This window comes from Photinus pyralis, unplaced genomic scaffold, assembly GCF_008802855.1.
Source record: "Photinus pyralis isolate 1611_PpyrPB1 unplaced genomic scaffold, Ppyr1.3 Ppyr1.4_LG3a, whole genome shotgun sequence".
NCBI classification, from domain to species: Eukaryota; Metazoa; Arthropoda; class Insecta; order Coleoptera; family Lampyridae; genus Photinus; species Photinus pyralis.
Window position 1 is genome coordinate 22,194,991 of NW_022170509.1, and position 25,010 is coordinate 22,220,000.

General features: G+C 36.6%; 4 protein-coding genes across 4 annotated transcripts; 1 reads left to right on the forward strand and 3 right to left on the reverse strand.

The window, feature by feature from the left end:
* Positions 1 to 224: 224 nt before the first annotated feature.
* Positions 225 to 1,895, reverse strand: LOC116166266. The gene has a single exon (XM_031481139.1). The coding sequence runs from the start codon at positions 1,893 to 1,895 to the stop codon at positions 225 to 227; it is 1,671 nt and encodes a 556-aa protein (XP_031336999.1).
* Positions 1,896 to 14,838: 12,943 nt separating this feature from the next.
* LOC116166120 (nuclear pore complex protein Nup50-like) lies at positions 14,839 to 16,365 on the reverse strand. Its single transcript, XM_031480958.1, has 2 exons — positions 15,975 to 16,365; positions 14,839 to 15,922 (listed from the first exon to the last, which is right to left on the reverse strand). Exons 1-2 carry the CDS (start codon positions 16,137 to 16,139, stop codon positions 14,924 to 14,926), a joined length of 1,164 nt encoding a protein of 387 aa, XP_031336818.1. The 5' UTR covers positions 16,140 to 16,365; the 3' UTR covers positions 14,839 to 14,923.
* Positions 16,366 to 16,494: 129 nt separating this feature from the next.
* LOC116165568 lies at positions 16,495 to 19,726 on the forward strand. The gene is made up of 3 exons (XM_031480119.1): positions 16,495 to 16,757; positions 17,035 to 17,158; positions 17,221 to 19,726. The coding sequence occupies exons 1-3, from the start codon at positions 16,594 to 16,596 to the stop codon at positions 17,545 to 17,547; spliced, it is 615 nt and encodes a 204-aa protein (XP_031335979.1). The 5' UTR covers positions 16,495 to 16,593; the 3' UTR covers positions 17,548 to 19,726.
* Positions 19,727 to 20,581: 855 nt separating this feature from the next.
* Positions 20,582 to 21,892, reverse strand: LOC116165567 (zinc finger and BTB domain-containing protein 49-like; the record flags this gene model as incomplete). Its single annotated transcript, XM_031480118.1, is given in 2 exon segments — positions 20,582 to 21,566; positions 21,613 to 21,892. Coding segments are annotated over 2 exon segments (973 nt in total), but the record flags the coding sequence as incomplete, so codon positions are not given.
* Positions 21,893 to 25,010: the final 3,118 nt, after the last annotated feature.

Consider the following 25,010-nt stretch of genomic DNA (forward strand, 5'->3'; position numbering starts at 1 on the left):
CCACATGCTGTGCACCTATACCATATTTCTTTGTCCTTTCCTTCACTGCAACAAATAATACAAATGTCTTTAATGCCGGTTTCACCATAATCAATTGCAGAAGGGTCCAAGTCGTCTAGCTCATCATCGTCGACAAGTTTACCTTCAACTGACTCATCTGTTGATGATTCCAATGTGATATTATTTCTTCCAGATTTTTTTCTTGTAGTGTTCTTTTTTTTTAGCTATTTGTACTGCTTTAATTTTTTTACCATTTCCATTTTTCCCCCTTTCTGGGCATTTTGTGTCCTCTTCTTCTCCTGTTCTTCAAATACCGCTTTCATTGGGGTGCTGGTCATTATTTGAGAGTGCTGTTTTCTTCTATTGGTTGGTTTGCTAATCGTAGGTTGAGATTGTGGTATAATATCACCAAAATGATGTTTAATTTTGCTCTCTTTGCTACAAGTTGGGCTAGCATTTGAATCACTCGCAGAATTCATTGCTGATTTAGACGTTGTGGAAAAATCGCCCGGAAATAGTAGTTGTCTTGTTGCCATCTCAATCCTTGTCTTCTCTTTATTCTGTGACGTAATACCAGTCGACGTCGAAGGTTCATCTAGAATATTCCGCTCGAATTGATTGGCATTTTGATCCCCATTCTGAGAGTCAAATGAAACATCATTTTCGTTTTCAATAACATTGGGAATTTCAATGGTATTGTGTACAGCTGGCGCAAAATCCTCGTCAGTGAATCTTTCTGGATCCAGCGGGAAGATCTCTGTCGCTCTAAAACCGGAAGCAGCTTTTTCTATTGTGGCGATGCGCTGGTACGCTTTATTAAAAAGCGACGCCAGATCGTAAGGCGTAATTTTTGCCTGTTGGTTTGCTTTCATAAACAGATCGCATTCTCTATTGAATGCAGATTTTAGGGGACTGTAAAAAGCAACGTCTAGCGGCTGGAGGCGGTGGGAAGTATGAGGGAGAATTGTGACGACAGTTATGAAATTCTGTTTGCAGAAGTCATAAATTCTTAACGATTTATGGCTGCAATGGTTGTCCATGACTAAAAGAACTTGATCATCTTCAGTCGGTTTGGTGTGCTTTTTGAAATGATCCAACCATGAATAAAAAATATCTTCATTGATCCACCCATTATCTGAACATTTATAGATGGCACCGTCTGGTCCTCCAGAACTTAACTGTGGACTAATTCTTTTCCGTGGGTATATAAACAACGGTGGGATATAGTTGCCAGAGGCACTAAACGCGCAGTGCACAGTGACGTTCTTTCCTCTTTCCAAACTTACTGCGACACCAACTTGTTTTTGGCCCTTAGGTCCAAGTATCATTCCAGGTTTTTGAACCGTTGTTATCCCTGTCTCGTCACAATTATATATCCGTGACGCTCCAAATTTAAATTTTGTCATGACCGCCTCAAGATTTTGAAAAAATAATTTTACATCATCTTTATTAAATCCCTCAATCCTGCTCAAACTAGTCGCCTCGGGTTTTCGTAAAGTAATCTTAGGATTTCTTTTTAAGAAACCTTGAAGCCAATCGAAGCCTGCTATTTTCGTTTCTGTATTAAATCGGTGCTGGATTTCATTTTTCTCGGCATATTGGAACGCAAGTCGACGCAATTCCACAGCTGTAATACCGTAAAACCGTTTTGCCATTGACAAAACATATTCTGCTATTTCACGTTCCATTTCTTGGGTGAAAATTGGCTTTCTTCCTAAATTTTCTTTGTCGTTTATTTCCAATTTTAGGTAATTTCTTAATGTTGTTCGCGGAATTTCCATAATTTCTGATACTTTTTTTACTGATTGTCCAGAATTAACTGCCGCGATTGCTTTTTGTAATTGGTCTGTAGACCATTTCGCTCTTTCCGACTTTCTTTTCCTAGTTCTTGGCATTGCGGTACTGAAAAGGACAAGGATCTTTTATGATACAGAATAAATTGATTTTTTATTAAAGCGGAATCATTCAATTCTTAATTAGGTACGTTTTAAATATCTTCAAATGGAGTTTCTCCAAGTAAATCTGTTTGAAATTAATATTTTTTATGATATAGAATCGGTCGGAGGAAATACCGCCATGGCGATTTTACCCCATTCGTTTATGGCGGTATTATCCCATCGGGTCGTTGACACGTTAAAAAAATTCCTAACCCAACCACACATTCAATTTGTATTTTCTGACACACCCGTCACATCTACACATCTCAATTAACAGAAAAAATCCTCTAACCCTTCAATAACATTATATTTGTAGTACTTACGTTCTATTTTTTGAATCGTAAAAACTATAAGCAACCTTTGAAAAAACAATATTGCACTATCACATGTGAACGTATACCTACAGTTAGCGATTTAAAACTTCTTCCCGCAGTTCGTACTGTTGGCCAATAGATGTTGCTCCTAGTACGACGAACCTAATACAAGGAATTCTTTTTACAATGGGTATGGCGGTATTGCCCCCTATGATAATAATAATAATAATAATAATAATATATTTATCATGTTAATGTGCGGAGCACTTACATTGGTCATTGTAAAAAAAGATATAGGTATAAGACATTACTAATACAAAAACATACATACTACCACAAACAGTTCGAGCAAACATATAGCACAATACATATTAAAAAGTGTGCACGAGTGAGTTCAGAGCTGAAAGTGTCCTTTACTGGTGCTCGTTGTAAATTCGTCGAGGGAGTAGAAAGCCTTTTTGAGTAAAAAAGACTGTACTACCTCTTTGAATCTTCGCATTGGGAGTTTCCTGACGGCTTCCGGGATGCAGTTGTACAGGTGCTGAGACTGCCAGACAGCACCGTTTTGGGTTGTTCGCAGACGACAGAAGTGGGTGTAGATGTTCGCTCTGAAGCGAGTTTCATACTGATGGTTATCGCTACTTAGAGAAAAATTGATTACATTTTTCTTAATGTAGCAAACCGCTTCGAGAATAAATAAACAAGGGAAAGTTAGAATATTTAACTCGACAAAAGAATCACGACAATCTTCTCTGAAACTTAGTCCATGAATTACTCGTATAGCCCTGCGTTGTAATTTGAAAATTTTTGGCCACGAACAACAGTGGCCCCACACCGTAATTGCGTATTGTAGTGTAGTTTGGATCAGACAGTGGTAGGCAGTTTTAACAATATTTAGAGAAGCATTGTTCACAAGCTTACGCATGAGAAAAATTCCGTTGCACAATTTTTTACAAATGGTAGCACAGTGTTCTTTAAAGCTCAGCGTCCTATCTACAACGCAGCCCAAAAACTTTGCACTTGAAACAAAATTAAATGGTACATGGTCACACGCAGTTTTTAAGGTGAAATGCATTGACGCGGTCTTATCACAGTTAACACGTAGTTGATTACTTTGGCACCATTCGTTAATTAAGTGAACCGTGCTATTTAGAGGTTGTTACAGCGGTCCTGAGATCCCTATCAGAAGTCAGAACTGTTACGTCGTCGGCATATAGTATACACGTGACATTTTTTGGTAGACAAGATGGCAGGTCATTTATGTAGGCAAGGAACAGTAGCGGTCCCAGGATCGATCCCTGCGGCACTCCATTGGTTATGTCGGTACTCTTAGATATAGTATTGTTGTATAATACACACTGCGTTCTGTTGCTATTAGCGAACAGCTGTTCGGACTGAAATTATAGAAATGCCTTAGTTTATTCGTTAATATTGTGTGATTCACTTCACACTATCAAATGCTTTGGACATGTCAATGAAGGAGGCAACAGAGTGTACACCATTTTCAAATCCCTGCAGCGTAGATTGCGTGAACTCTATGATGGCGTTTGATGTTCCACGTCCTTTTCTGAGCCCAAATTGTCTTTCGTATAAGAGTTTATTATTCTCGAAAAAAGCTACCATTTGTGTATACAGTATGTTTTCTACGACCTTTGAAAAGGTTGGTAGTATGGAAATGGGTCTGTAATTATTCATATCTTCTACCTCCCCTTTTTTTGTGGATAGGAATCCTCACAGCAGCTTTAAGGAGATCAGGAAAGACTCCGGAGCTTATCATGGAGTTCACTGCTATCGTTAAGGGTGGTACTATCAGGTTGATGTTGGTTTTAAGAAATTTTGCGTTTAGTCCATATATATCTCTGCATTTGCTAATTCTAATTTTGCGGATAGCATCACGAATTTCGATTTGTGATACATTGGCAAATTGAAATTGTTGTTTTGAGCTTGCAGATGTGGTATTGAATCTTAAAGGATCAGTGCTGCAGGTTAGATGACTATTGATGGGCTTAACTGCAGTGTTCGAAAAAAAGTTTACGAAGTTGTCCGCAGTTATCATAGTTGCTTTGTTGCTGCCGATTACTCTGTGGGAGTTTATAAGGGACCACATTGCTTTTGGTTTGTTACCTGAGTTTTTTACGTATAAGTCGTTGGCCTTAATTTTTGCTGCCCTAATTTCTTTCACATAGGTTTTGTATATCTCACTTTTTATTTGTTTCAGATTATTAGTGCGAAACTGTTTGTATAAATCAGTGAAAAATTGAAGTTTATCCCGCAACTTTCGTAAATGTCCATTAAACCAGTTTGGACTGCTGTCTCCTAGTCTGCGATGAAGTTTCTTTATAGGAAAGCATAATAAGAAAGCATTATGAAATTCCTTAAAAAACGTCGAGAAAGGGTCGCTTCCACATTGATTAAGTGCTTGTTTCCACTCGATGTTACTAAGCAATTCGAAAAACTTTTGGTATCCAGTTAGAGAGAAAGGACGATGTGTAGTTGTAGTGTACTCCGCACCTTTATCCGTGGGTTTAGTTTTAATTTTTATACTTTGTCCTAGGTGGTCAGAAAGGCCGCTTTCTATTGTATTCGTTGTAAATTCGTTGGTTGCGAAATTTATAAAAATATTATCGATGCAATTTTTATCGCGTGTCGGAGTAAAAATTGTTTGGACAAATCCATATTGGCGGAATAGCTCGCATAGGTTTATGCATTTTGAATCATTCGACATGAAAATTACATTAAAGTCTCCTAATAGAATCGCATTGCGGCCCCTAAGTTCCTCAAGGACAGTCTCTAGCCTACTGCAAAATATGTTGAAATCTCCCCGCGGTGAGCGGTATAGGCAAATAATTACCGTGCCGCAGTTTAATTGTACCCCGCACGCTTCAAAGTGAAAGTCAGTGGAGTAGTCGCCAACAAGCCTATAAGTGGTTTGAATTTAAGATGTTCTTTAACTAGTATCAATACACCCCCATGGGTTGCATTAGTTCTAAAAAAGTAGCTACCAACACGAAAACGACCAATTGTCATTGTACTTACTGCGTTATCGCCACAGAACCAATGTTCACTGATACAGATAGCGTCAAGATTTTTGCCCTGCAGAAACGCCTCTAACGAGCATAGCTTGTTCCTTAAACACTGCATGTTGATGTGGAAAACATTTAAGGATCCAGAGTCCTTAGCGTGTTTGTTAACGGTAGTCGAGTTTGAAGGTATGATCATTTGACCGTCGGTAACTGGGGGCGCGGGTGAAAAAAACGTTTGACAAGGATTCCCTGAGGCCAAAAGTTGACGGTCATGACCTTCTCTAACTTTATGAAGTCGATGGTAATTTTGAAAGAAGCATAATTGGTGTCCCTCCTTTGGGTTTTTACCTCTTCGCACACAACCTCTGGGATATGGCGATATTCCCCCTTTCAAATGTTGGTTTTGCAATATTTCGACATTCTTGAATTATTCTGTCTTAGTTCGTCTATGTTCGCCGGTTGCGTTTTAAATACGACAGATTTCAAATGTATCATATTAGTTTATTTTTTGATTTGCACGATAATTACTACCCTAAATGTAATGCTATTTGGTATGGTTGGAAAGCATTTTTTCAGAGCTTTCCAACGACGTATCACACATGGGTGGTCACTATTTAAGATTTAAAAGTTGGGGTGGCTGGGGCGCAGGGGGTTGGAGGGGGTGCGTCGCCAACTATGTCATTGTGATTCCCCCTCCAAATTACCGAAACGGATTTTGATTTTTTTAAATATCTCGTTTATTTACTAAAATATGGGGGGTGGTAAGTTTTCAAATTGTCACCCTGTATATATGTAGGTACGCCGTTACCATCTTTACAGACGGGATTAAAATGTATAATGTATAACCTAAACAATGCAAGTACTTTAAGTAAGGAATGAGACATACGTTCTAAGAACTTTCTTCACTCGTCGAATATAACAAAATCCTTCCCCTTTCGTTACTATTGTAGTTAGCAACGCTTCAAAAGATAGAGACGACCCGTATAGTTATACCTGACGGGGCCTGGGCCTCAAATCGAAATTAATTGAAGTGTTGATTAATAACCCGTAAGTTATTTTTAAACTTGAGTCATAATTCGAAGTTAAGCCTAATTTCGCGTTGTAAATCGAAGCAAACCTTAATTTCGAGTTATGTCCGCTCTACGCATTCGTACAAATAAAATGTGGGGAAAAGTATATGTATGGAAAAAGAAATGTTTGCAAATGCGTGAGAAACGAAGGGTTTTTCTTATGAACCAAATCTAATTGAAGTGAAAAACCTCTACGTTGTGTATGAGGATTGGAAGCAAATCGAGCGATTAAATTGGTAGAAATATACCGATTATAAAAAATATTCATTAATGTGATAAAAGTTTAATATAAAAATTTCTGAAAGCGGCAGACTTAGAAATGTCTCGAACATCGTAAAAAAGATCAAATAAGTATATACTTACCTAATAATTATTAAACGAATCGGGAGATTAGGGTCTCTTTCGTGGTACCATTTTTTCGAACCAAATCGGATTGTATATCACGTGAATTACAAATTTTAAATGACGGAGTGCAGCGAACTGAAATCTTAGCAATTAGTTTCTTCAAAGTATTCACATCTACGCTTTTTGCTTCTTGTTCGAAAAATTTTTCTCATTCGCGGCAAATCATTAGTAACCCTTATTAGTGATTATTTGAAGAGCTTTGAAGTTGTAAAGAAGCGTTATTATGTGATTGAATACCCACGTAGCAAGCGAGAGAAGGAAGGTAAATCGATCTTATCGTCAGTTCTGTATCGGTTCTTCACTTATAAAGTATAAACGTATCGATCCACTAATTCTGTCCCGTCTGAAGAGTATTATTAGTATGTTAATGGTTACAAAGTAAGGCTAGAGATGTTCCGTTATAAAGTGTCTGACTCGTACATTCAATAAACTTGCGGGGGTTGCAGTTATATAATCCCTTCAAAGCATCAACCAAATGAACACCTGGGGAGTTACGTTATACTTGCAGAAGTAGAAATCTGGACCATACGTAGGAAGTTATGTCGTCAAGCAAATTTGCGAACTTGGGATGACTAATCTGGATTGTCGCAAATAAACTACCCATATACATTCCTTATAGCGGCGTTCTTAAATCATCCCTGTCGTGCATATACACTATCGCCCGATACACGATTTATAGTCGTTTACTTAAGAAAACGACTTAGAGATTTGGCGAAACTTTTTCCATGTAATTCTTCACCTATAATATATCAAATATGAGACTTGTCCGGCATTCTAATCTGGACAACGGGACTGCCGATAAGCGCGTCGGTATGCATAGGTAATTGGGAAAAAGGTGGCGCGGCTTTTGTAGGAATAGATACTTCGTAAATAACTTAAAAAGAAAATGCAATGATACGGTCTTCTTAAGTGGCGATTGTTATGCAAAACGGGAAGCGAGCCTAAATCACCACCTGTTCAACGGCAAGCCTTTATCGTTCATCCTCATCAAGAGACTTCTTTTCGTGGTCGCGACAGAATAAAGCCAATCTTTTGTATTTGCTCTATTTTCCAGTAGAAAGGCGGTATTACTGGCGTCGTGGTCTGGAAAGAATAGCTATCTAAAAGGTTTTAATTCCGTATTTAGAATAATTGCTGCCATATTTAAGCCTGCAGTCTCGGAAATAAAGACATCAACCATGAGCGGAGAACATTACTGCGACGTCTTCAATTAATTTGCTTTATACCCGTAAGCTTTATCCTATTCAGTTGTTAAACGCGACGTTACGAAAATAAATATTATAAAGCGAAGCCCGAATGTAAGTTTTATATAGTAGTTGTCTAAATAAGGTATGACGGTAATGTAACGCCATTCGCGGTTAAAATAGAAAGCCGAGATTAAACGTAATGAGAAGGAAGAGTAACAGGAAGAAAGAATCGGAAAAGAATTACGAGGATAAAGAGAATGATAAATATTTACTATTTGTATAATTGTGGCAAGATGAGTTGATGGATCGCGGTTGGGTCTGATCTGCATCCGATAATCCGCTTGTGGCGACCGTTTGAACCGCTTCTAAGACGTTGAGCGACACGCATCGGGTTAAGATGGAGACAAGGTACGATCATGCTAATGCTTTCACCGTGCTTCTGCACCGCAAGGGAGCGAGAATTAATTCGGATCAGCGCCGCATTATGCCTAATAAGCGAAAACACACTCGGCTAATTCGGGAAAGGCATGTTCCCGCCAGACGGCAACTATGCGAAAATTAGGAGTTAGAACGGTTACATGTTCCGACGCCGTCGAATAAACAGCGAATTTGCAAATTGAAAGCTTCGGAAAGTATATAGCTATATTTAGAAGTACACCTACGTTCAAGAATATTAATAATATTAATATGGAAGTAAGGGTTGGATCTCCGTATTATAGTCGGTTAATTTGCCGCCACTGCTTACCTATATGACATCGGAGCGTGCGGTAAGTTAATTTCGCTAATAAAGTTCTATACGGTGCGGACCAATATTTACTTTGCTAGAGTTAGTTGACATAAATACACATAGCTCTCGCAGAAGGTAAACCGCAAAATGTCCACTCGAGAGGAATAAAAATATTTCTTGTCAAAGCATCAAAGCCAGCTTCTGTATCTATATCCAATCATGTGCGCACTCATTCCGGTAATTGATCGTATGCTCTTGCTTTTATCAGACCGTGCAAAAATGGGGGCGGTATAAGGACGTTTAATCTTGCACTAAATGTTATTAAACGGGATCAGTCATTTCCCCGGCGATCTACTTTTCTTAACAGTTATTTTATTTTTAAGTGCTTCCTAACGAACATGCAATTTTTCATTACGTGCTAAGATCAAGTCGAAGAACGTGATCAGATTTCATCCACGTTTATAACATAGGCGTCATTTAAGGGACTTTCTAGGGTAAATAGCAATTTAAAACAGTTTTTCCGAAAATTATATTTTACATGACCGCGATTATAGCAAATCTCTCTCTTTGGGTAAGTAATATTCTTAGAATCCTTCTTCTCCGAAATATTCAACTGAAATTTCGCGCCTATACATTCAAAAGGAGGGTATTAATCCAATAATCATGACATTGGAGAATTCGCTAGGGTTCATTCATTTATTTGCCTTCGTGCATTTAGGGGAATGAGTACTAGCGGTTATACGATTATGATGAGATGTATTAAAGAGTACAGGTTATCCTCCCGCGTATAACTGCTTCAAATGTTATCCTTAGAAAAAATAAAGCATGGCGCCTATGACTCTAAAGATCGCCAAGACAGAACCGCAGAGCGGACAAGACCCCTCCATCATTTAACCCCGCTTCGACCCATTATACTTTTTAAGCCCCAATCTTTGCCATTATACACTTGGCTTTAGTTCAGAATCGCAATTTTTACCACGACGGCACGTCTTAGCATACCCAATGTTTTGCAAATGCCTAAATCAACACGAAAAATAAGTTATTTAAATTAAAAATGTAATTTGGGCCTGTAACAACGTTATTACATTTTAATCCTCAACCCCTGATACGACGTCTTAATGCGAGGCTGTTAAAAATATTAAGCAACCGAACAAATCGACGCCGCGAACCGGCATGTGCTCTCTCGCTGAATACATTAGACGATCGGCGAAAGAGTTGCCGGATTCGAGCCGGAAGAATTACGCAACCATTATACGAGGATTAAAGCAAAATCACGAGCGCGTCCTTAGCTTCAAGCATTGTCTTGGACCGAGTCGTTTGGAAAAACGAGTAAATATTCCCGAGATACTTCTGCCATGCTGACTAATTCCGGACGATGCGCCGTAAGACTATTAAAACTCTAAACGCAATGCGAGCCGAGCTTTCATTATTTGTAATCTGGAAGGACTTATGGAAAAAGTTTCCATTTATTTTTAATTCCTTATATTCCACTTTTTATTGAAAGACCTAAGCCTTCAGGAAGCAGAAGGTACTTGAGGTAACTTTTTATAAAGACAATTTTCTCGGTTTATTATATACACATGCAACGAGATGTGTGACGTAAGTAAGTAAGGGTCTTACATGACTCCGGACTAAATTTTTGCAAATAAACCGTCCATTGTGATAACTCGATCGAAATCATTTCATTAATTCCTTTTTTGCACTTGAGACTTCGTGTTAAAAGACAGGCACGTGACTTTTCTGCATAGAAATAGATTTTGTTATGTTGTCTAGACTTTCAGCTTGGAGTTATCTCATTCTTGACTAAGCGCTTTCTACCTTCTATTTTTCTGTTTTTGTTCAGCATAAAAAGATACAATAAATTTAAAATAGCCTGCAAATAAAAGCAGATTTATTTGTTTTCCCAGTATTGACAACTAGCGGGTGGCATAGGAATTTCAATGAATAATTCTTGCTACGGGATTATTGACTCTCCAAACTATTTTGGGAAAACACATTTTCTATGTCCACCCACGGCAGTTGTTTTTATTCTTCTTCATTACAAAGAAATTCAAAAAACCAAATCCCCACTCGCATTCGGCAGCGAAGTTGTCATGTCAACCTATATGCTGATACGCAGTTTTAAGACATTTACTTGTACATATTGTAGCAATTAAAATAGAGTATAGGGGTAGTATAGAATAATTTAGGGTAGTTACTGATGGTAGGTGCAATGAAAGTTGCATAACAATGTAGGCAAATAGAATTCTAGTTTTAAAAACTTAATGAAATCCTTTGACATTCCTTTGGTGATAATCTTTTGAAAGTAACGGAGTTTTTGAGTTCATCGAGCGATTGGCTGTTGGTGTGGCTAGTTAAAGTTTCAATAGAATTTTCTGATTGTATGAAAATCAATCTACTAGCTTCCTCTACAGACTTACTGTTTTTTTGAATTGAGTAGAATCGTGGTATAGACCGGATTCAGTAGTTTGAAGTTTGATCGTTCAGATTTATAGAAGTAATTTTAGTGATTTTTGAGTAATTTTTTATTAACTGAAATTATGATTACTAGATACAATTGGATTGGGCATTACGTGTATATATTAATTTATTAAAGAAACTAGTTAGGACATTAGGATAGGTAGCTGTAAGTTAAGGTAAGATACCACCATTAAGTTGTGGATGGGAACGATACGTGCATCTTTTGGTTAACGAAATTATAAAGAGTAACCTATAACATCTAGGTAAGGTTTACCTCGTAATTTTATACCCCATTGGTAATCTCTTCTAGCTTTTTTCCCAAGACACTTGTTTCGACATTGTTCAATGTCATGGTCATCGGCACCATAAGGTCAGATAAGCAAATATTTATGTAAAACTTAACGTAACAGGTATATGCACTTATTGTTTTTGTGGCGTTGAGCCGATGATTTGTTGGCTAACAAAATGTTGCATGGAAATAAAATGACCTTCTGTTATGCAACATTTTGTTGTGCAACAAGAGTTTAAAGTCATTGGAATGTGTTGCTTTGGGAAACACGTGTTTTAGTGTATTTTGTAAACGTATGATTATTAATTTTTACGCCAAAATGTGGTAGTTAACTCGAGTTAACTTGACTAGTTCCATTATCAAGTAATATATGTCTCGTGTTTCTTTAGTTTTTTTCTTAATACGTTAATACGGAAGCAACGAGAAGCAAATGCATTTCTATAGGGCAGTTGCGGGGTTGGCTATAAATTAGGTATTTAAACACAATATATCAAAGGAATAGAAATATTTGGTGTATACCTATACTACAAAAGTTACAACTGCACCTCGATACAGGTAAATGTGAATTCAAAAAATATTAATAATACGCGCAAATGTAGAAAGAAAGAAATTTCTATAAAATTTACAACCCCAGCAATCGAGGAATGCTATACCTACGTAAATTACTAGTCAACGGTTTTTGTATTTTCTACACCTATGAAATTTTTCTGTTTCAATTCGTAGACGGGCTATATTTTAACTTTACATTATTAACCTATATCGAGTAACCAACTAGTTCAAAGTACTTGATACCATGTCAAGTAGGACGGCTTGAAAATCAAGTCAAGTATTAAAAGTCTTTAAAATAGGTAAGCATACATGATTTTCAAGTCACGTCGAGTAATATGAAGATCATCAAGCTATTTGGCTTCATGCATCACTATACAGACTGCATAATTCCTTACAAAAGAGCATGCGAATCAGTATCTACCATAATAATATAATACATTTATTTTGGAAATATTATGGAAATAATAAATTTAATAGTTCTCACTAATTTTTGAAAATATTATCAAGGCCAACTAGATACTCGTACATGGAACGGCATCGCCCGTAGATAACTGTTGCAAGGGTACCGTGACAAGAGAGATGGGTAGAGGTAGAGTAGGTATATCTCATCGTGTTGCACTCACGTGGCGTTTATGCGTTTTACACAATAAAAAATTACAAAAGTCCTCGTATGTGCATCGATGAGACTTCAGCGCATTTTTGGCGTGACGGATCAGTATTGCATTAGCAATCAGTATTTTATCAGAAAATTTTAATTATAAAATAAGGTATATGCAAACATATATTTCTTTATTAATTTTCACGAACTCTAATAATAATTGGACGATGGTATGAACAGTACGACTCGTAAACCGAACAATCAACAGTGTAGTTGACCATTTTGCCAAAAACTCTGTCAATTATTGTTCCGCCATTCGTTGTCACTGTTCGGGGAGAGATGATCACTATATTGAATTTCTCTTGAAGAAATTTCTCTACCCGATTTCCGACAGTTAATGGGAAATTAAAGTCTCCCATAATCAAGACGTCTTCAGTTGCCTCAATGAAATCCCCGATTTCCGATAACGCTGCAATCAACAAGTTGTTGCCTTTACTAGGAGCATCAGTGGTTCAAATTTCAAAGAAATATCTCCATAAATAAGAAAGTTGGCATTGCGCAGTCACTGCGCATGCCTACACATAATTTTTACTATTTGCGAAATGTTTGCCTTTACTAGAAGCATATGTGGTTAAAATTTCAAAGAAATATCTCCATAAATAAGAAAGTTGGCATTGCGCAGTCACTGCGCATGTCTACACATAATTTTTACTATTTGCGAAATGTTTGCCTTTACTAAAAGCATCTGTGGTTCCAATTTCAAAGAAATATCTCCATAAATAGGAAAGTTGGCATTGCGCAGGGACTGCGCATGCGCACACATAATTTTTAATATGTGCGCAATGTTTGCCTTTACTAGAAGCATGTGTGGTTAAAATTTCAAAGAAAAATCTCAGTAAATAGGAAAGTTCGCATTGCGCAGTCACTGCGCATGTCTACAATAATTTTTACTATGTGTGAAATGTTTGCCTTTACTAGAAGCATCTGTGGTTAAAATTTCAAAGAAATATCTCCATAAATAAGAAAGTTGGCATTGCGCAGTCACTGCGCATGCCTACACATAATTTTTACTATTTGCGAAATGTTTGCCTTTACTAGAAGCATCTGTGGTTCCAATTTCAAAGAAATATCTCCATAAATAGCACAGTTGGCATTGCGCAGGGACTGCGCATGCGCACACATAATTTTTAGTATGTGCGCAATGTTTGCCCTTACTAGAAGCATCTGTGGTTAAAATTTCAAAGAAAAATCTCAATAAATAGGAAAGTTCGCATTGCGCAGTTACTGCGCATGTCTACATAATTTTTACTATGTGTGAAATGTTTGCCTTTACTAGAAGCATCTGTGGTTAAAATTTCCAAGAAATATCTCCATAAATAAGAAAGTTGGCAATGCGCAGTCTGCGCAAAATAGAGAGTGCAATAAAACTGTCTGAAATGGGCAAATATAGATCATAGCAGCTATCAATTAGCGAAAACCCGAAGTCTCTAGGTGTCCCAGGGGCCGAGATCTCGATGGAACGGACGGACGGGCGGACGGACAGACGGAAACACGAGCACATAAGCGTTACCTCAACTTCGTTGTGTTACGCTAAAAACCGCTCAGACCTGGATACGATATTTTTAACCAAAATTATACCACAAACTGAAAAACTCATCACCGTGTTATGATTTTGATTAGTTTTCACCTTGAAGTAGTTATCCTAGATAAGTCATATTAGTGACCGTAGTTAGGCAATGCCAAAAGTATATTTTATAAAAAAGCCATTCCTCTACGTCAATCGGATCGGCTTAAAATCGATATACGCACGGACAAATTTTCAAGCGGCGTTAGTTATTTCGCAAATTCTAATTAAACGCAACCACTACGGGCTTAATGAATGTCCATTGCGCCAATAACTCGACAAGACGGAGATAATGCAAAAAACCGGACCTCTCTACGATGTCTAGATCAAAAGTTTTTCAATCCGCCCAGCCAGCCAGCCAGCCAACCAGCCAGCCAGCCGGACAAAGTGAAATGATAAGCTCCTTTTTGTTACCAAAAATGCGCTAAAAACTGTAAGGATTGTATTAGACAAAAAATCTGCAGACAATCCTCAATTTACAAAAGCATTTTGCTCTTCAGAGCAATTCATAACAAATGAAAGCCTTGCCATGAAGTTTAGGGAGTAGATCAGCGATATTCAACCTGCGACCCGAGAAATAAAAAGGTCGAATATGGCTGAATTAGACTAATGCTTCTGCCGGTCACATTTTACACTACAAAAGAGTACAACATACTATTAATTACTAGAATGAATTTATTAGTAATGATGTAACAAACATACTAAATTAAAATCGAAATAGAATTCTGCACCATTCTAAATCACTTTTTGTGTTTATCTAATATCTTTAACAACTCGTCGGCTTGTTCCGATGATTTGACTCTGAATAAAACTGGCACTGGCGGTGGTTTGTGTTCAGGTGTCGGCATGCACATTAACATTACATCTTTCTTGCCCAAACGTTGTGTGGGAATACTTTTCGATAAAATAAAATTACACAGAAGATTACCTAAATTAGTGTCTGCACGGACGATTAATTGAACTTTGTCACTATCGGGTATAGGTTTAAGAAACAGATTACCAACCCCGCGATCACCAAACTCTTCATCTTTTTTTACAAATACTTTACATCGAACTGTATAAATATGATCTTCCTCAACTACAGGCGTGAATTCAACTTTTGGCGGATTGTCTTCGTCTTCTTCGTTCGCTTCCTCCTTTTGTGCCTCGGTTGCCATTGCAAATGGTTTTGGAGTATTATCAAAAATAAAACCTGTTCTAGACGATTCGACGTTTGACTTTCCAAATGTGAATAAATTAGAAGTCATCGTACTTGAATTGGTTGCACCGAATTGAAGGGAGGTTTTTTTTTCTGATGCGTCCGGTAGCTTTTCACACGATGCTGCTTTAAACACTTTAGCTGTTTCCTTCGTTTTATTGCTCTCACACTGCATATTTAAACTTTCAATCTCTTCCAAGTATTTTTCGTAATCTCTAAATATGGGAGTTAAATTTAAAAATGGGTTTGTATCAACGTGTTGTTTAATCCATTTTGATACACTTTGATTTAAACCTTTTATTTTAGCGTAATATTCTTTAGGTTTACCCGAATTTTCACTTTCACTTTGAACAGGAGGTATACTCATTTTTTCTGTTGGTTTATTACATGTTTTTGAACCATCGAGGCCATTGCTTTTTGGATGGTCCTCAGATTTATTTTGTAAATTTGCTAGAAAACTGAATGCTTGTGTGTTCGACGTGGTGCTTGGTTTAATAAATCCCCCAAAATTCGCAAAGGTGGTTTTCTTCTCGTCATCTGACTAAAGTGAAAAACTACGTAAATTACTGTTAATAGCGCAAGTAAGTACATACCGATGCTAAACTACCGATGGGGTTCCTTCGCTTCGCAATTTTAATTACTCTATTTTTTAAAATATCCTCGGAGGCTTTTGAAAAACTTCCAGCTTCTTCTGGTTCATCTTCTTGCTCCCAGTTCGTGTGATTTAGATCACTTGTGGCAATCCGTTTTCCAGCCATTAGAACTCCAAAGTTCAGGCCAGTTAAAGGTTATGAGGGTAAGCAACCTGTTGAAATTGGTTTTCTCTTCTTATATGAGCTATTATAGAAAGTAATACTTATATAATAATGACTTAAACAGTTTTTAGAGTAAACACAAAAAAATTTACAATAATATATATTAATTTGCAAAACATGCGCCAAAAGTAAACGTAGATAACCAATACAACTTCACGACAAATGTCAAAATTAATCCGAAGCGGATTTTACAATGTTGTCACAATCAAAACAAAATTAGCCGTTGCATGTTTTCAAAAATGTCGAATCATATATGTGCTCAACGTTTTTACTCAGGCGAGTAGCATATTCGGATGTGGCGCCGTCTGGTGGCGAATTTAACATAAGATGTGGTGAAATAAGTTCATCGACCGTTTATTACTGTGTTTACAAGCTTACTCCAAATAAAACAACAATTATGACTTCGAAAAACACTTTTCGTTCGTCTAGAGTTTCTTGTTGTGTTGTTGGATGCAGTAATTCGTACATAAATACGGACTCTTCTGTAAAATTCTACAGCTTTCCCAACAGACCATATGAGTTGCAAAGAAGAGAAAATTGGATAAAGGAAGTGAAAAGAGTGTAAGTACACATCTGTTTTGCTATTATTTTACATAGTTTCGTCTCCAGAACGGCCGTTTTTTAGTAATTTTTCTTTTGTGTGCAATAATTCAATTTGAGGTTATGATCAAGCTATTAAAAGGGATCCCTCCCTTGTTGTGTAGATGGTTTTCTGATATTTTCCACTTTTCACCCACCAAAGAATATTTAATATATTCTTTGGTGGGTGAAAAGTGGAAAATGGTGTTTCTGTAGACAGAAATCGTGTTCACGAACTAATTTGCACGTTTGTTATTAGAACTGAAAATGGAAAACCATGGACTCCTAAAAAAACAGATCGAATATGTAGTTCGCATTTTGTCGGAAATGCAAAATCAAATATTGCCACCAATCCATCATATAATCCCTCTATTTTTCCGAAGGTAAATCAGTAAAGACAAGTGCTTCACATTTTTATTGTTTAATGGCTTTTATTTTCTTCTAGACGTACAAACAAACACGAAATCTGGGTGCAGATGCAAGCAAACGATTTGAACGTTATGGAACTTTCAAGAAACGGAAATTAAATGTTTCGTCTGACTTACCTTCAAGTTCAACTGAATTTCAAGAAGCTGAAGTCGTGTCTCAAGGGACTGACGATAACCCAAAGGACGTGAGTTGTCAAGTCAACTTTCAAGAGCCAACTGATACGAGTTTCGTTTTTGTTTGTGAAATTGAAAATAACTGTGTGGGAGTACAGGCTAACATTGTTCCATTAAGTCAAATTGTGAATACTGCTGATAAATGCGTTGGAAACGATGACATGAGTTAGACAAACAGGATCAAATTTTTTTCTCTTCGAGTCTTTGTGAACAAACATTTCACTCATTCTTTTCTCCTTGGAGTATTTTCCCTGAGCAGCTTTTAAAGTGGATGGTTTAATCCATTGACACTCCTTGCTTGTTTTGGATTTTCCTTCTTCTACAAAAGAAAAATTACAAAAAAACGGCCGTTCTGGAGACGAAACTATGTAAAATAATAGCAAAACAGATGTGTACTTACACTCTTCTCACTTTCTTTATCCAATTTTCTCTTCTTTGCAACTCATGTGGTCTGTTGGGAAAGCTGTAGAATTTTATAGAAGAGTCCGTATTTATGTACGAAGTAATCCAACAACACAACAAGAAACTTTGGACGAACGAAAGGTGTTTTTTGAAGTCATAATTGTTGTTTTATTTGGAGTAAGCTTGTAAATATTAATACAGTAATAAACGGTCGACGAACTTGTTTCACCACATCTTATGTTAAATTCGCCACCAGACGGCGCCACATCCGAATATGCTACTCGCCTATAAACCCCCAACATTTGTAAATGGAGAAGCTCGGTCATGCGCAGATGCAATTTTCTGAATTGAGCAATTTTTTTAGAGCATTTTTATTCTTTATGCTCAGAAGATTTAAAACTTGCTGCTTTTCAGTTCTCACTAAGCGACGCTTCTGGAACCGCTTGGTTTGTGACGCGTCGTTTTGCTGCTGTGTCGTGTCACTTAGTGGGAAAGGCTGCAATGGAGGCATCCCGGCTTCATTTTTATTTCTGATCTACAATATTGCCAATTCGTTGTCATCTGAATGGTTCTAGGAGCTGATTGGTCGGACCACAAGGAAGCAGTACAATAGGTGATTCATCTTTGGTGCAATAAAACCCTTCTGTTAAAAGCAAGTAGGAAAATGATACGACCTTGGATCATATGTCGCACATAGATTCTAAACTGAAGAGTCTTGTGTTAATAGAGTCTGAGCCCTTAAACGGGTAACATGGACCCTGGTTTCGGGAGTTCCCAAACTATAGTTGAGTTCTGGAACAGTCCACGCATAGGGTGTCGTAACTCAAAGTGATTACAGTTTTATACCACCCCAATGACCGTCTCTTCACGGTGAAATGTTAGTTTACAAAAAATAAGTCAGTCCACAAATACACATCAAACTTTAAACAATTCAATAGTTTCCACATTTTCAAAAATGATAAAAAATATAAATCTAAGTTGGGACCATATATCGCAACAAATAAAAATGTAGCAAACTACGCACAAAAATGAATGCGATTTCAAACAATAAATGTTAACGGTATCAAATACGTGATTATGCATTGAGGTTAAACCAAATCAATTTCAAAAACAGATGAAAAATTATAAAATGTTGCATACAAAACACAAATCAATTATAAATAAATGCAAAGATTACTATACCTACATTAAGCAACACAAAAATAACAATAAACTTAAACTGCACGACGCTTTCATGATGAAAGTTGATGCCAAGATTCAGTTACATAGCAAGCCTTGGTGTTTTCGAGATGGCACAGACTAATTCTCCCTTCTAAAAATTGCGTGGTTGCCAGCTCTCACAAATGTGTGCATCATAGTAGGTTATATATACAGGGTGGAACCTCTCCACTCTTTAGAACAAGCATTAATAAAAATTAATTTTTTATTCAATGACATGTCAGAAACTGAAATTAAAATAAATTATTAGACTGAAGGTAGAGACAAAAAGAAGCCATCTGTGTTTTCTCCCATCTACCATATTAATATTATAAAGCCAGATTGAAACAATAGATAATGCAATTCATTTATTTATCCCTTTCACCAATAAATGCAAATATATAGCGCACTTTAAAAACTATTTATATAAATAACAATAAATAGTTTGGTATGGTTTAACGTTTTGATAATCACAATGTACGTAACAGCAAATCTAAACAATTACATACGTTAACAGTATTTTTTTATAAAAATTATAAAGTAAAGCAATAACCTTTCATATAAAATTGATTGCCTTGTAGGTATGCAACATTTAAAAATTTGTATATTTCTTTTTTAAGGCACTCTAAAAGGCAATGCTAAATACCACACAAGGTATTACTGCAAGTACATTTCAAATGGAATGTTTCAAGTAGGTAATTTTGTTGCTGTAAAAGTATTGCACATTAGTAGATGTTATAAAATTGAACAGCAACACAAGCAATTAAAAAATAAAATTAATAAATACTGTACATAATTATGTTTCCTCTTATAGCAAAAATAAAATACACCATTGGAATGTAGGTTCTCTTAAAAAAATAATATTACGAACTAGATCAACAATATGTATAAAAAAAGTTTACATACGAACTTACTCGGACATTCCTGTCTTGACCATATGACTATCAAAAATATTTGCAAACTTGTCATATCTAGAGTCATGCTTTATTCAAAACAAGGTTACACGATAAAAATTTAAATCTTAAAACTGTACAGGCCTAACAACAAAAATGTAATATTTATTTATATATATACTATGATATCTACCCGATTGTAAATATATTTCTTAATTTCTAAATATATATAATTCTCTTAAAATTTATAACAATGGACGGATCATCGGAGCCAATTACAATTCTCTAGATTTTATCGACAGTATCAAAGAGGCACTTTAAATTTATGGAATGTTTTCGTTACAAAATCAGCTGCTGGCGAATTTAATATCAACTGTTACACAGCCCCATTTTTTAATTTATAAATAATGTCGAATACATCATTTAATATCATGCTTAGAATGTACCTGCGGAATTGCACATGTACTCACTTGTTTCAAATCGAGAGATCTAAAAGTGATGTATGGCTAATAGTGAAATATTACGCGCGTATTAACAACCACTAAGTGGTTATAATGAGCGATATTAACAAATTAGTCTAGTAAAGATTTAGGATAACAACACAGTGGAGAAAGAACATGCCAACGGAGAATGACAGAGTTAAATTAGGTTTGGAAGACTGATAGGTAAACGAACAAAATGTACTCAAATTACCAACGGCTACTCTGCAAAATTTTGTTTGTGGTGTTTGTGAAGATTGTTTTACTGCAGCGACGACAAATGTTTGCAAGTGTTCCCAATAATTATATCTATACTAAATAAGTGTAACACTTGTGGCAACTCTGAGCAATTTTTCACTTTTTAGATGCTTGGTAGCTACACTGAGCAAATATTGCGTAATATCAACAAGGTTAATGAACTACTCTTGTATAAAACAGCATTTTCTAATTGTTATTCACAACCATGAAGTATACCTTTTTTTAATGAAACTTTGGAGTTTGTACTTTTCCTTAAAAAAAACATTGTCACTGATGACTCTTACTTAGTAAATGTGAATTAAATTCATAGACATTACAACATTGCTCCCCACATATATTACACTTCCACGGATTCGCGTCCGAATGACAACCTTTATGTAAAAAATACAAGGTTTGATCGGGAAATCCGATACCACAATAAATACATTGTAAATTTGATAACAAACGTTTACCACCCAACCGCCAAACAGACGAATCAGAAGGTTGATCCAGACCTGTTGATGTTATCGTTCCATTGGTTGTTGTCGCCGGATCACTTGGAGAACTCTCCGGATGAGAGGTGGGAGAAGCAGTGGCACGACCTCTTCCCGATACGTAATTGCGGTTAACAATTTTGCGCTTTAAATCTTCTCTCAGTAGACTCTTGAGTGGAGACACTTTGATCAGCGAGCTTAGACTGCTTGAAGTTGCCGTTTGCATCTGTACATTTCCAGTTTGTGTACCATTTCGCTTATTTCCGTAGCTTTCTTCGTTTGGTTCTTGTTTAATTGGAATTAACGATATTGATGGAGTAATACTTGTTTCTTGGTCAAGCCGCAGAGAGCTCGGTTGAATATGGCTACTGGACGGAGCATTGGAATTTGAGTCGGCCGACTGAGGTGAGCTAGGACATTCGCCATTCATTCTTTGCGTGGAATGACTACTTTGACCTGGTTCTGCATTCGTTCTTTGTTGATCACACTAAAAGCCCAAATTAAACCGCGGTTTAAAAGTTTGCAAAAAATACCAAAGATGGCGAAAATACAGGCGCAGGTGCATCGGCCATCGAAATTTCTACATGAGGAGTAAGGAAATGCATTGGAGGTGTAGCGTTATCCGTTGATCTGGCACCGGTGGAGTCTCCGGAATCGCTGTAGTTAGCAGCAACACTCACGGACAATCCACTGGACAGATTTCCAAGCGAACTCAAAGTGTTTCCGTCAAGCGTGTAGCCCTGCTGAGCGGCAGCGGCCAATAGTGAACTTGTCGAACCGGCTGGTCCGGGGTTGTCGAGATCAATTCCGTGCCTAAGCAGATATGTTACTATAATTCGATAACCAAACACTTGAAAATTATTTTGCTAATGCTATGAAACTGTGAAGATCCTGCTCGAATCCCAGGTACAACAAGACAAGGTACGCCTATAGGGGACGAAAATTCGGCAAGTTCGCGCAGATGACAAATGTATTCCTAAGGCGCTTAATAAAGGGGTAGCGGGTAAATTCAATTTACTATAAAGTTACAATGTATTTAGATGATTGGTCTTTTTAAAATTACTCCTAAACTGGGAGTAGGGCCTACAATTTACCTTTTATTTAGTGTCTTAGCTAGGACTAGTACTTTTATTACAAGAAAAAAATAAAAGTAAAGTTATAATTACTGGGGCTAACATGTAATCAATTACTCCCCATCAGGTCTGTTTAGAAATAAGTCAATTTTATTTGTAGATATAAATTACATATTCTTGACGAAGGGAACATAAATAATCCATAAAAACAGCAAAATTTACCAAAATCACCAGAACCAAAATGGCGGACGAGTATGCCTATATGAATACAGCGCCCTATTTATCCCACTGGCGTCACAAGAATCACCGTCAAGTTTGAAAATGGCACACGCTTCCAGAATCCAGAGTTGGCAACTTTTAGTACCTACACACGTATCGCCCAAATGGTCCAAAATCGCAAGGTTTTTCCAAATAAATTTCACAATAAAACAACAAAATAAAATTGAATTATTTCATATTAAAAAATCCCATCTGCACAGATAGCTAAAGGTAGCACACCAGATAACAATAAAACAACTGATATGCGCGCATGTAAATACTACGCCCTAATGAGAATGAGAGAAATTAAATGTAAGAAGTTCCCGTAAGGGTTTTCGAAGTCGCCCAATTTGCGATATATCATAAATGTTAAAAAATGGGAGCTTTTTTGGATTTTGTGTCGCCCATTTTGCGATAAATCGCCCAAGTTGGCAACCCTGCAGTGATGATTCATACTTGAATTAGACGTGCCATTGCAATTTGTGTGTGTAAAGGCCGTATTAGACGATGCAATTTTTATTGCAATCCTTGCAGCAACTATTGCTGCTATTATTGCAGCAATTATTGTAAAAAGATGCAATGATTACACTATGCAATTTATTTGGCAATTTTTTTATACCCAATTCTAATCATGTATTGGTGCCAATGAAAGTGGAATTGGCATCACTGGGAAATACTTGAAAGCAACTTCACGTCTGTTGTAGACCAGGAAACGTGTGTTTTGTGACGTTTCCTTTGTTGAAGGCCGTGCAATTTATTATTTATATTTGCACGCACTTATTCACACTCATGGCCGTTTCCACCGACAAATTTAAGTGGAGCTTAGTTTAAGCGTAGCTTAAAATCCATGGCAACGATTATTGAGACAATGGTTGCCATGGATTTTAAGGTACGCTTAAGCTAAGCCCGGCTTAAATATGTCGGTGTAAACGGCCATCAGGTTCGTTAAATTCATTGAGTAGGTTTAGGTTTCCCTTTGTGAAATCGTTATTGGCAAGCCACTGCCTGGTCCAAAAATGTCGTCGTCTTCTTTGTTTCTTTTTTTTTAAAAGAGCAACAGCAGACGCAATAACTAAAGATGCGGCAGCAATATCCATTTTTGAATTCCTCGTAAATAGGTTATTTCAGTTTTAACTTTAAATAACAAACCTGTATATAGCATAAGGAGGTAATGTTCTCCAGTGCATACCACTTTATTTTTTTTATAAATTAAATGTTACTAAAATAGTTACTAAATTGCAAGAAAAATTGCAAGAAAAATAGCACAAGTTCTATAACCAGAAAATTGCAGAATGTCTTGCTGCAATATTTGGTGCAAGAAATTGCACGTGCAATTTTAACATACACGGAGCAATTTTTCGTGCAATTTCTTGCGGCAATGAATTGCTGCAAAAATTGCAATAAAAATTGCATCGTCTAATACGGCCTTAATAACGTCTATCAATTTTAATATTGGTTACAAAATTACATTGGCTACATTTTAAACCCACAAGCGCACTTTAAAATTAGATCTAATAATATTGGTCGCGTAATCACACAGATCGCATTTTGAGGCTCTCAATGTATTGTGGGTTAGCAAATGTATTTTAAAGCGAGAAGTATTATTGGTTCCGTAATTAAAGTGGGGCGCAGCTTAAATCCTTGGTAGTCTTGTGTGTCACGGTAAAAAGATGATTTTTAAAATTCCCTTTACTATTGGTAGCACTAAGCCGAGCACTAAACACATTTTATGTCTCGTTTTATATTTATGTAAGTTTTCTACTTCAACAAATGGATTTATAATTGGTTGTAAAATCACACACTGCACATTTTGCAACCTGGAATTCCTGTACATTAACAGACACTTATTGAAACTCGATGCATAATTATAATTAGTTGGAAAATTGCACTGGACACATTTTAAATCCTTAAAAATCTTGTGCGATAACAGATTAAGATGACCTTTATTGTTGGTAATCATACTGGATGCAGTCATCATTTTTTAAAATAAGCTATTCGTGCCACTTATTATATTACTTTAGAAATCCAATCAGACTTTTAAGTTCTTTTTATTGCCGCTAGAGGTCTCATCCCTATTTGGAAACGCGGATACTATTTTTACTTACTTTTATTTTAACTATAAACATTTATATTGATAACATGCAATCTCGCATGCAATAATTGATAAGTTTAATTTGAGAAACTTAACGTGGTTGACATGGGTTGAACAAACCTTATCATATCTGTAAAGGCGATACATTTTTACTAAGTGGTAGGACTACAAAAACCTCATTACTTTATTGAGTGGTAGGTTATCCCAATGACGTCACGAACACATGCGCATAGGCATAGCTTGTCTTATTGTACCATGCTCCAATTCAAGTGGTTTATTCATATTTATAAAAACAAAAGAATTCTATCAGGATAATTTGAAACATTTGCAGTGTATCTTGGCTAATTTTAAAGATAGAGACTTGCGGTTTTCGCCACACTTTGCCCCTTTTTTTGTGAAACTTTTAATGCCACAAACAGAATTAATCTAGCTACGTTTGTTTCTGAGATACAGGGTGAAAACGAAAAGTTAGACTTCTTGGGACGTTATCATATCTTACGACCCATGT

What these genes read in the sequence shown, in the direction of transcription:
- LOC116166120 (XM_031480958.1), bottom strand. Translation starts at nt 16,139, where the DNA reads ATGGCTGGAAAACGGATTGCCACAAGTGATCTAAATCACACGAACTGG. An exon ending in CCATCGGTAGTTTAGCATCG is followed by an intron (nt 15,923 to 15,974) that starts GTATGTACTTAC and finishes TTTTCACTTTAG; the next exon opens with TCAGATGACGAGAAGAAAAC.
- LOC116166266 (XM_031481139.1), bottom strand. Translation starts at nt 1,895, where the DNA reads ATGCCAAGAACTAGGAAAAGAAAGTCGGAAAGAGCGAAATGGTCTACA.
- LOC116165568 (XM_031480119.1), top strand. Translation starts at nt 16,594, where the DNA reads ATGACTTCGAAAAACACTTTTCGTTCGTCTAGAGTTTCTTGTTGTGTT. An exon ending in ATAAAGGAAGTGAAAAGAGT is followed by an intron (nt 16,758 to 17,034) that starts GTAAGTACACAT and finishes GTTTGTTATTAG; the next exon opens with AACTGAAAATGGAAAACCAT. An exon ending in ATCCCTCTATTTTTCCGAAG is followed by an intron (nt 17,159 to 17,220) that starts GTAAATCAGTAA and finishes ATTTTCTTCTAG; the next exon opens with ACGTACAAACAAACACGAAA.